General features: G+C 39.5%; 1 protein-coding gene across 1 annotated transcript in view; it reads right to left on the bottom strand.

Moving 5' to 3' along the window:
- Nucleotides 1-1,557: 1,557 nt before the first annotated feature.
- Nucleotides 1,558-13,132, bottom strand: part of TRAPPC10 (trafficking protein particle complex subunit 10) — a 38,530-nt gene continuing 26,955 nt past the window's right edge. The window contains exons 15-23 of the mRNA XM_040055737.2: nucleotides 11,133-11,274; nucleotides 9,755-9,913; nucleotides 8,860-9,089; nucleotides 7,941-8,041; nucleotides 7,468-7,594; nucleotides 6,590-6,760; nucleotides 5,030-5,207; nucleotides 4,436-4,630; nucleotides 1,558-3,635 (exon numbers count right to left, since the gene is read on the bottom strand). Coding sequence (XP_039911671.1) covers nucleotides 3,397-3,635; nucleotides 4,436-4,630; nucleotides 5,030-5,207; nucleotides 6,590-6,760; nucleotides 7,468-7,594; nucleotides 7,941-8,041; nucleotides 8,860-9,089; nucleotides 9,755-9,913; nucleotides 11,133-11,274 — 1,542 coding nt within the window. The 3' untranslated portion in view covers nucleotides 1,558-3,396. The remainder of the gene's footprint in view (nucleotides 3,636-4,435; nucleotides 4,631-5,029; nucleotides 5,208-6,589; nucleotides 6,761-7,467; nucleotides 7,595-7,940; nucleotides 8,042-8,859; nucleotides 9,090-9,754; nucleotides 9,914-11,132; nucleotides 11,275-13,132) is intronic.

Below are 13,132 nucleotides of genomic sequence, written 5' to 3' on the forward strand. Positions count from 1 at the left end.
TAAAATAAAACACAAGGAGTTTCAACTCAACATGAGAAAGAATTTCTTTACGTGGATGTGGCAGAGCTCTGGAACATCTGCCCAGGGAGGACACAGAGTTCCCTCTCTGGAGACATTCCAGACCCACCTGGATGTGCTCTGTGTCACTGCTCTGGGTGGCCCTGCCTTGGCAGGGGGTTGGACTGGGTGATCTCCAGAGGTCCCTCCAACCCTGACAATTCTGTCATTCTATAATTAGAGTTGAACACCACTGATTGCCCAGTGTATAGATGTGGGAGGTTTATTTTAAAGCAGTTTAATTGCAGTGGAAAGGATGTTGGTGGCCAGTTTGATTCTTTTCAATAAAAGTGTAAAAATATCATAAAGAAAATACATAATGAAAAAAAGGGAAGGAACCAGTAGTAGATAGCAGAAACATAACAGCACCCATGGAGCTAGTGATGAGATTTGAGTGTTGTCATTTCGATGTCCCTTGCTCAAAGAGATGGTCAACAGTCTCGATCCTTTGGGGCTGGGAGCCCACGGGACAAAAAGTTCCTCGGGTTATATACATTCAGATTAGCATTGGAACACCCAGCTGCCTCCCCAGGAAGGGAATTCTTCATGTCTGATTCAAGACTGGAGCATGCAGCACCTGCTGAGGGAGAGCTCCAAAAGGTGTCACGGGCTGCTTTGGGGTCCTGGGTGGTCTCAATCCCCCTCTCTTGGTCTTGCCTGCTCCGTGACTCCACTTTTGCACCCACACTGGGGGTTGTGTGGCCACCACGGACCTGAACAGATACAACAGGCACCAGAAAGATGCTGCCCTTTGTATTTCCCCTTTGGTTACTGGTGTTTGAGGCACAGCAATCCACTAAATCCTTACTGTCTGTGCTCCTTCAGCTGCATCCTTGGATAATCACTCACAGGTGTTAAAGCAGTGTTGCAAAATGTGGAAAACATCAAAATTAACTTAAGTCAGGATGTTATTTGATGGTCTTTGTATACTTTCAAGCCTACTCAGAGCAAGGGAGGAGAATTAATTGGTGGTACAGAGAGCAGCATCCCTGAGTTATGGATATCCTGGAACTAACAAGCTTTAAGGATGCAGTAAATCAAGATATGAATGTATGTCTTACGTGTATGTTGCTAACATGACAAAAGACTCGAGTTCAGGTATCCTGTAACAGAACTATCTCCATTATAATACTAAAAGTCAGACCTACAGGGCAAAAAGACCCTGCCCAGGTGAAGACCCTTCCCTGGAGGATGCACAGAAATCAGCTGGGATTACACAACTTGTGTGGGAATTATTATTAGAGGGCCTGTACCTGGGAGGTTGCCAACACCAAATTTCTGTGTATAAATAACAGCAGGAGGGGTGTGCTGGATTTGTGGAGTACTGTGGAGCCTCCAGGCTTGTGCAACTCTGAAATAAATAAATAATCAACTTCTCTCTTGAGTGTGTAATTGCACACCAGGTAAAAAATCTGATTTTTGCAGACAAAAGTAGCTTTGGTTAAAACAGATGAAACAATCACTCCTCCAGACCAAAGAGAACTCAGAGCAGTGGAGAAGTTGATTTCTTTTTAAAACATGTATATTTAGAACTGTAACGCTTACAATTTCATTAAACAATCTTAGTACAATGTGTTTAATCTAACGGTATATTACAGAACAATGTGAAAAATGATTTAATAGCAAACCATGAAAATGGAATTAATAATACCTGCAGTGTCAAAGTCACTAACTTGTTACCTTTTCCAGTCAAAGAATCCCAGCAGTCATTCGCACTAAATGATGCTTTGGGTTTTATCCAAAACAAAATGGTATGATTTCCACAGAGAAAGGGCATTCCTTCACAGAAAGAAGATGCATAATAAGAACATTTTCAGCCAGCAGGTCTACTTTATACATCTATTTAGAGTTTTTAAATAAAAAATAAAAGTAAAATGTTTAGACCAGTGCAGCGTGTCTATTCATTTTTCAACTTACTTGTGGTTCTTTTTGGAAAGAGGGGTTGTTTTTATTTCCCCTTTGTGGTTTAGCAGAAGAAAAGAAAATAATAATAATGAATTTGTCTAATGAGCAGCCCCTCGCTTTAGTTTTGCTGACAAGCATTTGATGTGGGACTGTTTCCTCTGTGGAGTCTGTTGACAATGCACCATTATAGATCTGCAAGTAGAAAAGGTCATTCTCACATTAAATGCACAAGTTTCAATATCAGAAGCAGGACATCAGAAGAAGTTGTAATTTTTCCAGTCACAGGTGAATTTGCAACATTCACAAAAATTACACTTTTTTTTTTTTTTTTACATTTTTTGTATTTACATTTCAGATATAAATAATGAAATTCTTTAAGTTACATGTTTTAACTTTGCTTCACGATTATTCTACATCTGCAAGCTTTCCTGTATCAAACCAACCTCCTTCTTTCATCATGAATGAACAAGTCTGGCCTCTAATCAGTAATAATTACACTAAGCCTTTATGATGAAAGGTTGACTGTTCAAGTATCACATCATACTGAAATTTTTGCCCCAACTTAAAAATTGGGGCAGCAAACCAAGCCACTTGGAAATGGTAATAAAAGAAATCAATCTGGGAACTCAATAAGCCAAATAATTTATTATTAAATTCTATCGATATCTTTCTTTGGTAAGAAATATGCCAGAGGATAACCCAAAGCCCACCCCCAAAAAAAACCAAAAAAAAAATCATATATGTGACATCACAGTGTCTACTCTGTGAAGGAGAAAGCCTCAGAAAATTAAGGAATTTTGTTCAGTTAAGATTGTTTATAGCAGTAGCTCTTCCATGCATCTAAGTATGCAAATGATGGAAGTTTAATATAAAATTGCAATGGCAGGAATTAACAATGATCAAACAAACAAACAAACAAAATAAAACCGAACCAGAAAAGCAACTGTTACACCAGTGAATGCGTTGTTGTACGCTCTGTTATGTTTCTGGCACATGTGTGGAAAAGCTTGTAAATTATTACGTAAAAATTCAAGACTTGGATAATTACATCATCCAACTCTACATTCTAAAATGTGTAGGAAGCATGAAACAAATCTCTCAGCTGCCGGACAAAAACAAAGAAGTGGTCCAAAGATTTGGATTTTTTGCTTTTTTGTTGCCCTGTGTCGGTTGTTGTGATGCAGGGATGTGACTGCAGGGAGAAAACCCAATAGCTGACACAAAACATACTAAAGTGGCAATAGAAACTAGCTGACACAAGCCTCACTGTACATTGAAATTGATCCAATTGTCTGGTGCTTCCACGGCCAGTACACGCCGAGTGCCACAGGTCTCCTTGGAGTTAATGTTGCAACGAAGTCTGAGCAGGTCATTATCCCATAAAGTGCTTTCATATCCAGTTCCTGACGGGCTCCTGGTCGCCACTCCGAGCTGTCACGTGACATTGACCTCCAGAACGTGGTCGTCCTTGCTGGGAATGACAAGGATTTGCATCCCCGTGCTGCTGTTGAAGACCTGGCCCGGGGAGAAGGGCTGGAGCCGGGGCATGGGCAGACCCTTGTGCTCCCCGCTGGCTGTGGAATGCAGGCTCCCCCTGCTCCTGATGCTGCTGCTGTCAGCCTGCTCATCCACGTTCTTGTCCACAGACAGGCTGTCGTTCTCAATCCAGCTATCTGTTTGAAAACAAAACAAGAAGAAAATTAGTTTTATTCCACCGATTAACTCTAGAAGGTCATTTCAGAGCTCGGACAATCGGATTAACACACGTTCACAGTTACTGATCATCTCTGCTGAGGTAACAGTCTGTGCACGCTGTATACCAGATGTAACAGAGTGAATTATATTGGTTTCAAAACTTCAACAGCATAACCTCACATCTGTCACAAGCTAGAAGGATGCACAGCAGCAGCTCCATTGATAAAAGCTATGTTGCTTCTATGAGGGAATTCTCACTGCAGCTCTGGGACTATTCATCAGTACAGTTAAATACTCTAGGTGAACATGGTAATTTGAACTCTGCATGGGCTCTAATGCCCCAAATTTTCAGCAGTTCTTTTATTTCACATTCATTCCCTTGAAAACTGGGAAAAAATTTCAAAGCTAATGAAGACACACACAATTTAGAGAAAATGGAACTGCAGGATGAGAGGGTTATCAAACAGTTTTCACTTGATTATAAATCCAGTGACAACTGACTTGCATACTAATCTTCAAAGGAAATATAAGATTACAACACATTTTTTATTTCTCCTGAGAGATTCAGGTGGCAACCCAAATTCAAAGTTCCCATTAGAGCAAGTTTCAATTTAGGACTGTGAGAGAAGGTAGCAAAGACACCCCTGAGTACCTGGTCCATATATGACCAAGTCCATATTTTGTGAGTGTATTTCTTGCTTTGCTTTTCTCTTTACACAAGAACACAGGAAAAGCAGAGTGATTTCTGTAAATAGCCACGTGGTCAAAAAGGCCTTACCAGCATCGAGCTGCATGGAGTGAGCAGAATGGTGAGGGAGGTATTTAAACAATCTGACATCAGGGAAAGGCAGATGGCCAGCAAACAGTGGCATCACTTCCATGTGGACTTTGTGAGTTGCTCGAGGTGCTACGGGCATAGAAATCACTCCAGAGCTTTTTCCACAGACTGCCCAGTTACTACTGTTGTCAACAACTGCAAGATTAAAGAGAAAACACTATAAAGATCTTCTGTGGAAAATGGAGAACCCCCAGGACAGTTTGAGAGCACTTTGAAAATCTGCATTTTAGCAACATCTAAAAGCCCAACAGCTTTTATGTGTGAAGAAAAGGTAAGAAAAGAGCTCTACAGAGAAAGGACCATAGTTGGGCCTCAAGCATGTATCCATCCAGTTTGAAGAACATTTCTATTCTATAGGAAGGCAGATTAATGAGGAGAAAATAAAATATTCCCAGCCTAGCAAAATGAAAACCGCTTTACTAAGCAGCTGTACCCACAATAAAGGAATTTATGCCATAGCAAGTCTGGCAGATGTCCTTCTCAAGAAAAAATTAGGAGGAAATTTATCAAAATGCTTAAGAGAAATACTCTTACCTTCATACATAAGTTTTGTTGTGCAGTATCCATCTGATTCTGTCAATGCTTCATCTCTGTCAACCTCGGAGAGCTCAACAAGCCGGGTGATGGACACCTCTAAGGAGCAGAGTGAGCCTGTTTTACAGTACTCTGCATCCAAGGGTGGGAAGATTTCACTTTTCACATGGTACAATGTCTGTCAGGAAGAAAACAGTGCTGTTATCAAGAAAAAACAGGTGTTTTATTTGTGTCTAAATTGAACTGGACACTGGGTACAGTACCAATTTTACATGTAACAGACACATCCTGTTAAATCTTAATGCAAGAATCACTTAATAAGTAATGCTCACTTCATTATCTTGTTCAGTTTAAGAAAACCATAGAACATGGAATCCTGAAATGCTGTGCAATAGTAGGGACCTTAAAGATCATCTAATTGCAACCCACCTGCCATGGGCAGGGACACTTTCCACTAGATCAAATCAAATTTGATTCAATCTATTTTTGATACCAGCAGTGAAAATGTCAATTTTTCCTTCACTTCTTGTACTTCAACACAGCCTTTCAATGCTCCTAAATGGACACCAATCTTACTATTTAAACTATTTTATTAGTTTCTTAGCTCCTCTCTTTACAGACACATCACTCAGGTTCTAAGTAATACAGAACTACTTCATCCCTCTTCCTGTCATAATCCCTGGAATAACAGTGCCCACATCAAAAAACTCATTTTTAATCCAAACAAAATTAAATTTCTACCAGAAAACCCCCATTGTATCACACAGGTAGTTTTAAAAACTCCAGAAAGGTGCTGATATAGGTGCCAAAAATGCTTGTTACACACCAGTAGGCAAACAAACACCTGAAATGTTGCTCAATGTCAGTTTGCAACAAGCAGATGGAAAACAGACAGAAGGATTTAAAAAACAAGAATCCTCTCATGATGATGCTTTTTACCCAAGCATCACATAGAGTCACACTGAGTTTAGAGATGAGAGTAAATAATGTTGATATAACTTCCTATTAAAGGAATTCTACCTAGCCTATGAGTCTCCTAACTGATCAAAGGACTAAAAAGTTTGTCCATAAAGGGGAAGAAGAAACATTTCAGATAATGGCCAAGAAAACCCTAAATATTTCATCAGAGGAGCTCATTTCAAGCACTGCAAAAAACTACTCAGATGCTTTCAATAGCAAAGGTATTTTGGAAATTGCAATTTACTTTGGAGAGCACCATCTTAAGCCAGCAGGGAAAAAGCAGCTCAGTAAGCTGCAGACAATCTCCATGGCACCAACCCAGGAGGTGAAAACAGTGCAAAAATGGAACAGGATTAAGCACAAGTGTTATGGCCCTCACCACATTTCTCTGGCAAGGATATGATTCCACTCCATCACATCAGGCTGCAGTTCTGTCACTCACAAAGGGACTTTCCAATGATTCTAGGTAGGAGTCAACCTCTTGATATAAACAGATTATTTCTAAGCTATTTCTTGATTTTCCCTTTTCACTTATTAGGAAACCATATTCATAGGGTAGCATATTAAGATATGCTACCCTATACTTAGAGGAGTACTTACAAAAAAATTTTCCACTTGGAATTTGTAAGTGAACGGCTTCAAGGTAAGAGACTGTTCTTCAGAGGTAGCTGGACAAAAGCTGACTGAAAACAGGCACTGCAAGGAGAGAGGAAGCTCTTTTGTCCACTTCAATTCCCATACAAAGAATATTGATTGCTTACTGTACACGACCTGAAAGAGAATGTTTAGAGTGTTAGCTGCTTCCTTCCTCTGGGAAAGAAGGGGAAATGCACACATGCATATGTTTGTCTGTTCTGACATTGGTACAGTTTAGAGAAACAAACTCAATAAATCATTAGGGAAATATGTCACAAAATGACTAACAGTGAATCTTTTTCACAACACACGTCTTTTTGAAAGGAAGGATCTATTTCACTGTCAGAATCAAATGTTTCGAAAGGAAACACCACACATTCAGTGAAATTCAATTTCATATTCAAAAATACCTTAAACAAAAGTCAAATTTAATAAAATTATTAGTACATTCTTATACACTTTTTCTAGGCACCGAGGATGAACAATTTAGTATGTTCAGACAAGGCTGAAAAAAACTCCAGGGTTGCCCAGGGAACTTGTGGATGCCCCATCCTGGAAGTGTTCAAGGCCAGGCTGGATGGAGCTCTGAGCATCCTGGTCTAGTGGAAGGTGTCCCTGCCCAGGGCAGGGGATTGGAACTTGATCATCTTCAAATCCCCTTCCAACCCAAACCATTCTATGGTCTGTGGTAAGAAACTGTTCTGCAACTGAACTGGTTTACAGCTGTATTTAACTGGAAAACTGTCTCTACGTGATTTTTTTTTTTTTTTTTTCCTAAAAACCCAATGACAAACTGTAACCATAAGATGAATAAATTGAATAAACCAGCAAGTGAATTTTACCTGTTGAGATGCAGGGTTGAGAGGTACCAGCTGCAAATCTGTGCACTCAGCAGAATTTTTTAGGCTGTAGTCTGAAAGCTGGAAACAGAGTTCTGACAAATTCTGTATGCAGACTTGCACATATTTCCTGAAAAATGTGACACAGTTTTTTCAATGAAAGCTGAAGAGTTACAATGGAAGAGTCCATGTCCATAAAACAAGGCTGTAAAACATCCTCTTTTATATTAAACAAAACCAAAGAACTACACAGAAACAGATAACTGGGTTCATCCTGTGGGCTTATTTCCCAACCCACAAATTTGTTTTGTTGTCATGAAAGAACACGAGAGGAAATGCACAAGCTTCCAGGGGGAAGATAGTAAAAGCCCAGCTTATAGGTTAAAAAAAAGAGGCTGCTATAATTTTGAATTATGAAACCCCAGCTCCACACTTTGTAAGAAGAAAGAACAATAAATAAATAATGAGTACATTACCGTTTGCCAGCTGACAACAAGGAATGCTTGGCATTAAAAGGTATGCAGAATGTTAATGCAATAATAGTGGAGTAAATTGACCAAGGACAATCAATGGTCACCTAAAGGAAAAAGGGAAGACAATTCTTATTTGCAATGGTCTTTGGAACAATGATTTTGCTTTTCTTCTCCTTTCCAAGTGAAACCTTTCTCATCAAGTGTCTATATCTACTGCATCCAGGAGAAGAAGTAATTTTTTTTAAAAAACTCAGTATGTAAAAACTAATCTGAAAAAATAGAGGTTTTTGTTTGCCTGTGATTGGGATATGAAATCTCAAAGCAGCTTTTCCTCTAAGAACTGACATACCCAGTTCTAAAGACTATAAATAAAGGAAGGGGAATAGAAGAAAGAAAAGATAAAAGGATCCCAATGACATCTTAGTACAAAATCCTGGTAAAGGTCAGTATCAAATAAACAGCTATAAGATCTATTAATTAAATGTCTTTTTAATAATTTAATATATTAAATACAAGCTCAAAATATTTTTTAAAATGCATTTAATGTACATTTGTTTCAATTTGAAGCAGCACACTTGACTTCATCTTTCCTATGAATCAGAAGCTGGAATTAAAAGACCACCATGGTACCTTTCACAAAGACACAGGTACCCTCCATGCTTTATAAACTCTGCTAAAACACTCAAAGTTATTGTTTTAGCCAAGGGAACAGTTGACAATTTATTAACCACAGTGCATATTTCTGCTTGTATTTACAACTTCTTTACATTTTAACATTCAGTGTGATTTTTGCATATATGTCTTTTGAAGGAAAGTAACTTCCAAACCAGCAAGATCCCCCTCACCACTGCTTCTATTTTGTGAAGCGTTTACCCCTGTGATCAAACACATTTCATAATAAAAAAGCCAAGCTACATCTTACTTTTTGGTCAACAGTAGCCATGCAGTTGTCCTGTTTCTGCTTCTCTTTGTTTTTTCTGTGATTTTCTTTATTTGTAGTATTTTCCTTCTCCACTGCAGATTCCGTGGCTGATGGCAAATACATGACTTCTAGTTCAAATTCAATCACATGATAAGCAGGAGCCACTGGCAAGCTGATGCTTGTGATCTTCTCAGAAGACTGAATCCTTAGTGATGACTCCGAGATCTTTTCTACAGATGTGTAGAGTGAGAAAAAAAGAAAATCGTAGAAAAAAGTGTGGTGCCATAACCACTTCCCAGCAATGTTTGCAAAAACAGCAATGAGAAACCATGTTAAAAAACCTGCACGGTAACTTCTTCAAACCAGCTCTAATCTGCACATGTTCAATATTTAACTTCCCAGGAGTAATACTCTATCCTTCTTTAACTGCAGGAAGGTAACCACCACATTCCATGTAATACAAGGCTCCTTCTAATGTTCAGGAAAGAACTGAGAGGGCAATTTAACAACAAACTTCAAACCAGCTAAAGAGCTGCTTTAGCCCATCACATGACACTTATTCAAGTTTTTACAAAGTGAAAGCACCTTATTAAGTCCCATAATGTCACTTCAAGCAACCTTGGACACACACATATGCAGCAGTTTCACATGCCTTCTGGATTTCAGCAGTGGAAATAAAATTGTTGTGTTTGTCAAAGTTCATACTACTACTCTGAGGGTGAAAATTCAAGACCTTTCTTGCACTGAAATATTCAGCTGTTGTTAATTGTTCTTAATAAAACTGTTCTTAATAATGACTACTGACGAACATTGTCAGTGTTCTTAACACTGTAAGTTCAGCATGACTGAACTTTCCAGCCTTTTAAAGATTATTCATTTTCAGTTCCTGGCTTACCCCTGGTGTTGGAGTAGATCACAGCCTTGCTCTCGGGGTGGTACAGGATGGGCATGGCGTCGGCGTTGCTCAGCTGCAGAGTGTCCCCGCTCTTCATGGTGTAGTGACCAGTGGTCACTGTGAACTTCACCTTCTGGGGAATGCCAGCCAAAAGGCTCTCTGAAGGACAGAGCAGGAATTGTTAACAGATTCCAGCACATGGTTACAATGCACAAAGGCTTGTTAGCAGACAGGTGGTCACGCACTGGGGTAACTTACAAGTGTGTGGTTTTGGTGTTACGGGACGCATTAAACCCAGCTCAGATACAACTTGTGGGGAAACCACTTACTTCCACCTGAGAGCCCAAACCCACTGCATCTTGGATGGCTTAGATGAGCTGTCTCTCTAGCACAGATTTTAGTGAAATACAATAACCACAAAGAATTAACTAAGCTTTTAAAGCTCTCCAGGTTGCAGACAGCTCTATATTTTTGCACCCGTGATTCCAGTCATACCCACGTGCTTGGCACAACAAGAATGCCTGTGTGCACACAGAATCACAGCTATAAGTTTCATAGGGGTCTCTAATTTTATTTATGCCCAATATGCCTGTCCTTCCTTTGCCACACACTGCAACCTGGAATGCCAGCACAAAATTGGTATTACCTGCCACACTCAATAGCCTGAAAACAAATCACTATTAACTTCCACTTATACACTCTAAAAAGCAACTTCAGCTGTCCCTGAAACCAATGGATGCATTCAGTATTCATTTTTAATAAGTTTATATTACCCTTTCTAATAGAGAATCCCATTTCTTACTTATTTCTTGTAAATATCAAAGGGACTCTAGCATTAAGTTAGGGGGAATTTCTTCACAGAGAGGGAGAACACACATTGGAACAGGCTGCCAGGGAGGTGGTCACTATCCCTGGAGGTGTTTGAAGGGAAGACTGGATTTGGCACTCAGTGCCATGGTCTGGAGGACAAGGTGGTGTTTAGCCATAGGTTGGACCCGATCCCAGAGGTCTTTTCCAGCCTAACTGATCCTGGGATCACAACCAATAAGGAGCTCAGTCAATTACAAATGCAAATATTCACTTCTAATCAGTGTGGCAGCTCAAATCACACCTGATATTTCAGTGACACCCCATGTTCAACTCAATGTCCAAAAGTGACACCATGTGTCCAGAGCCAAGCACTGGAATCAGATGTTCAAAACCGGCCATCACTGGCAGGACATTACAATGGATAATTTGAAAAGCAAGGCGGCATTTCAGACTCACAGTGCAGAGTAAAGCAAACTGAGTAATACTGAAGCCATGAAACACTTTCTCTAGACCCACAGGAGCACAAGAGGAATCACCAAAGCAGCTTGAGCACAGCCACTGCACCTACCAGTCATGGGCTCCACTTTGAGCTGGGGCTCCTGGGAGTACACGTCGTACTGCACGATGGGGTAGATGTGCAGAAGGACAAACTGCACCTTCCCCACTGAAGTGCACAGCTGCCTGAGCGTGTATGTCCCAGGTTCTTTGGCCTTGGAAGAAAAACATTTGGATGGTTTAAGAAAATACTTCTAGAACAAGCCCTCTGCTAAAGAACAGCACGTTTCCATCTCATTTTTATTAGGTGCTTCGGGTTTGTAAATTAAAACTGCATATTTGAGAAAACTCAGTTTTCTGTGTAAAAGGCAAGATTTGCACAAAGGAGCACCTTTTGCCCACTAAGACAGAAACTCTAGAGTGCTGATTCAGGAGAAAACATCACAATTAACACGTACTACTAATAAGGATAACTAATGTAGCAAGCTGTCAATTTGTTATTTGGGGTGTATTTTGCCTTGTTTGTCAGTTGGTTCCCCCTTGAAGTGCAACACCCATGAAAAAACATTATTAAGTACCTAAACCTAAACACCTGTGCTTATTTGGCTAATTCATAAAGACAGTAATAAAATCCTACACCATTTATATAAGGCACAGCTTTCAGCCCCAGCTATTGATTTCACACACTCCCTACCACACACCCTGAGTCAATGTTTACAAGAAAGTAACACATTAATATTTAATTTCCAACTCTTCCCCATTACCTGAGTAATGGGATTCTGGATGTTTCTTGATAAGATTGAAAACAAAAGCAAATCTCTAACACCTTCTATTATGTTTATTCTTGATTCTATTTACTCTTAGGGACTGCTATGGAATGGGAAGTGTTTTCATTTTTTCATGTGACATTTTCCGAGTGTAATACATAAATACTAATGCTGGGTATAATTAAATAAATCTACAACTTATGGAGAAAAGCTGTAGCAACTGAAGAGTCAAACCTCGTGCAGTTATTTACATGGCAAACCCAGACTAAAATTCAGTATTATGTATTCTAACATTAAAGTCACTACATTTTAGCCCTAAAAACCAGAAAAGCATGAGTAAAGTAATACTTAACATGCACATACTTTAAATCTTAACATGGTATGGGAATACTGGTCTAAAGAATTTAGACAATGCTTTCTGATCTCATTTAAGGCTTGGAAAAAATTGGAAGATTGCTGTCAGCATAAATAATGCTAACCATCAGTGTAAGATCTACAAAAAGGATCCAAGTCCCTCTGGGTCATAGAAGCACAGTCATTCCTCTTCCTGCAGAAGTGGTGCAATTAAGTATTACTTTAAGAAAATTCCGAAAACAAGCTGTCAGCAGTTTCTATCCTCTGGCCAGCTGTGTAATCCAGTAGAAGTGACACAGTGTATTACTACAATGATAATGGATTTTTCGTAAATATTTTGTAAATGTTGCAACTCAAATCTAGAGAAGCTTTCTTTGTTTTATTTAATAATAAGCTGTTAAAATTGTAATATGCTCAGATTTTACCTTTAAGGACAGGTAAATCATGCCCTCAACAACTATATTGTGGGATTCTCACTGAGCAGTCTTCCCATGCCAAATTCTTTTCTTGAAAGGAAGGTTGGGAAAACAGCAAAGTTACAAAAGTATGGCTGTCCATCCTCCAGTGACCACCAGATTCACAGCAGAACCAGGCAAAATTCAAAGCAGAGCTCTGTCTAACTTTTCATCCATCCCTTCTGGTGTTTCCAATTGCATCCTGATCCCACTAACACCAAATGCCTGCTCAGTACAGTCCCTAACAGCTTTCTTCTAGTAATGCTCCTTCACCTGAAATCCAGTTTTACATACATATGAATTCATTTTACAGAATATGGCATTTCCAGCCACCAAGGCCTCTGGTCCCAATCCCATTAACCTGTCCTAATCCTTTGAAAGGATGAGACCTCAGAAATAAGGTCAGTAGGTAGTCCAAATGACTGTATTGCCATTCCACAGATGATAACTAGTGAGATAGGCAAGTTAGATGATGACTAATGGGGACAATCTTAATT

This window comes from Hirundo rustica, chromosome 2 (genome assembly GCF_015227805.2).
Source record: "Hirundo rustica isolate bHirRus1 chromosome 2, bHirRus1.pri.v3, whole genome shotgun sequence".
Classification (NCBI taxonomy): domain Eukaryota; kingdom Metazoa; phylum Chordata; class Aves; order Passeriformes; family Hirundinidae; genus Hirundo; species Hirundo rustica.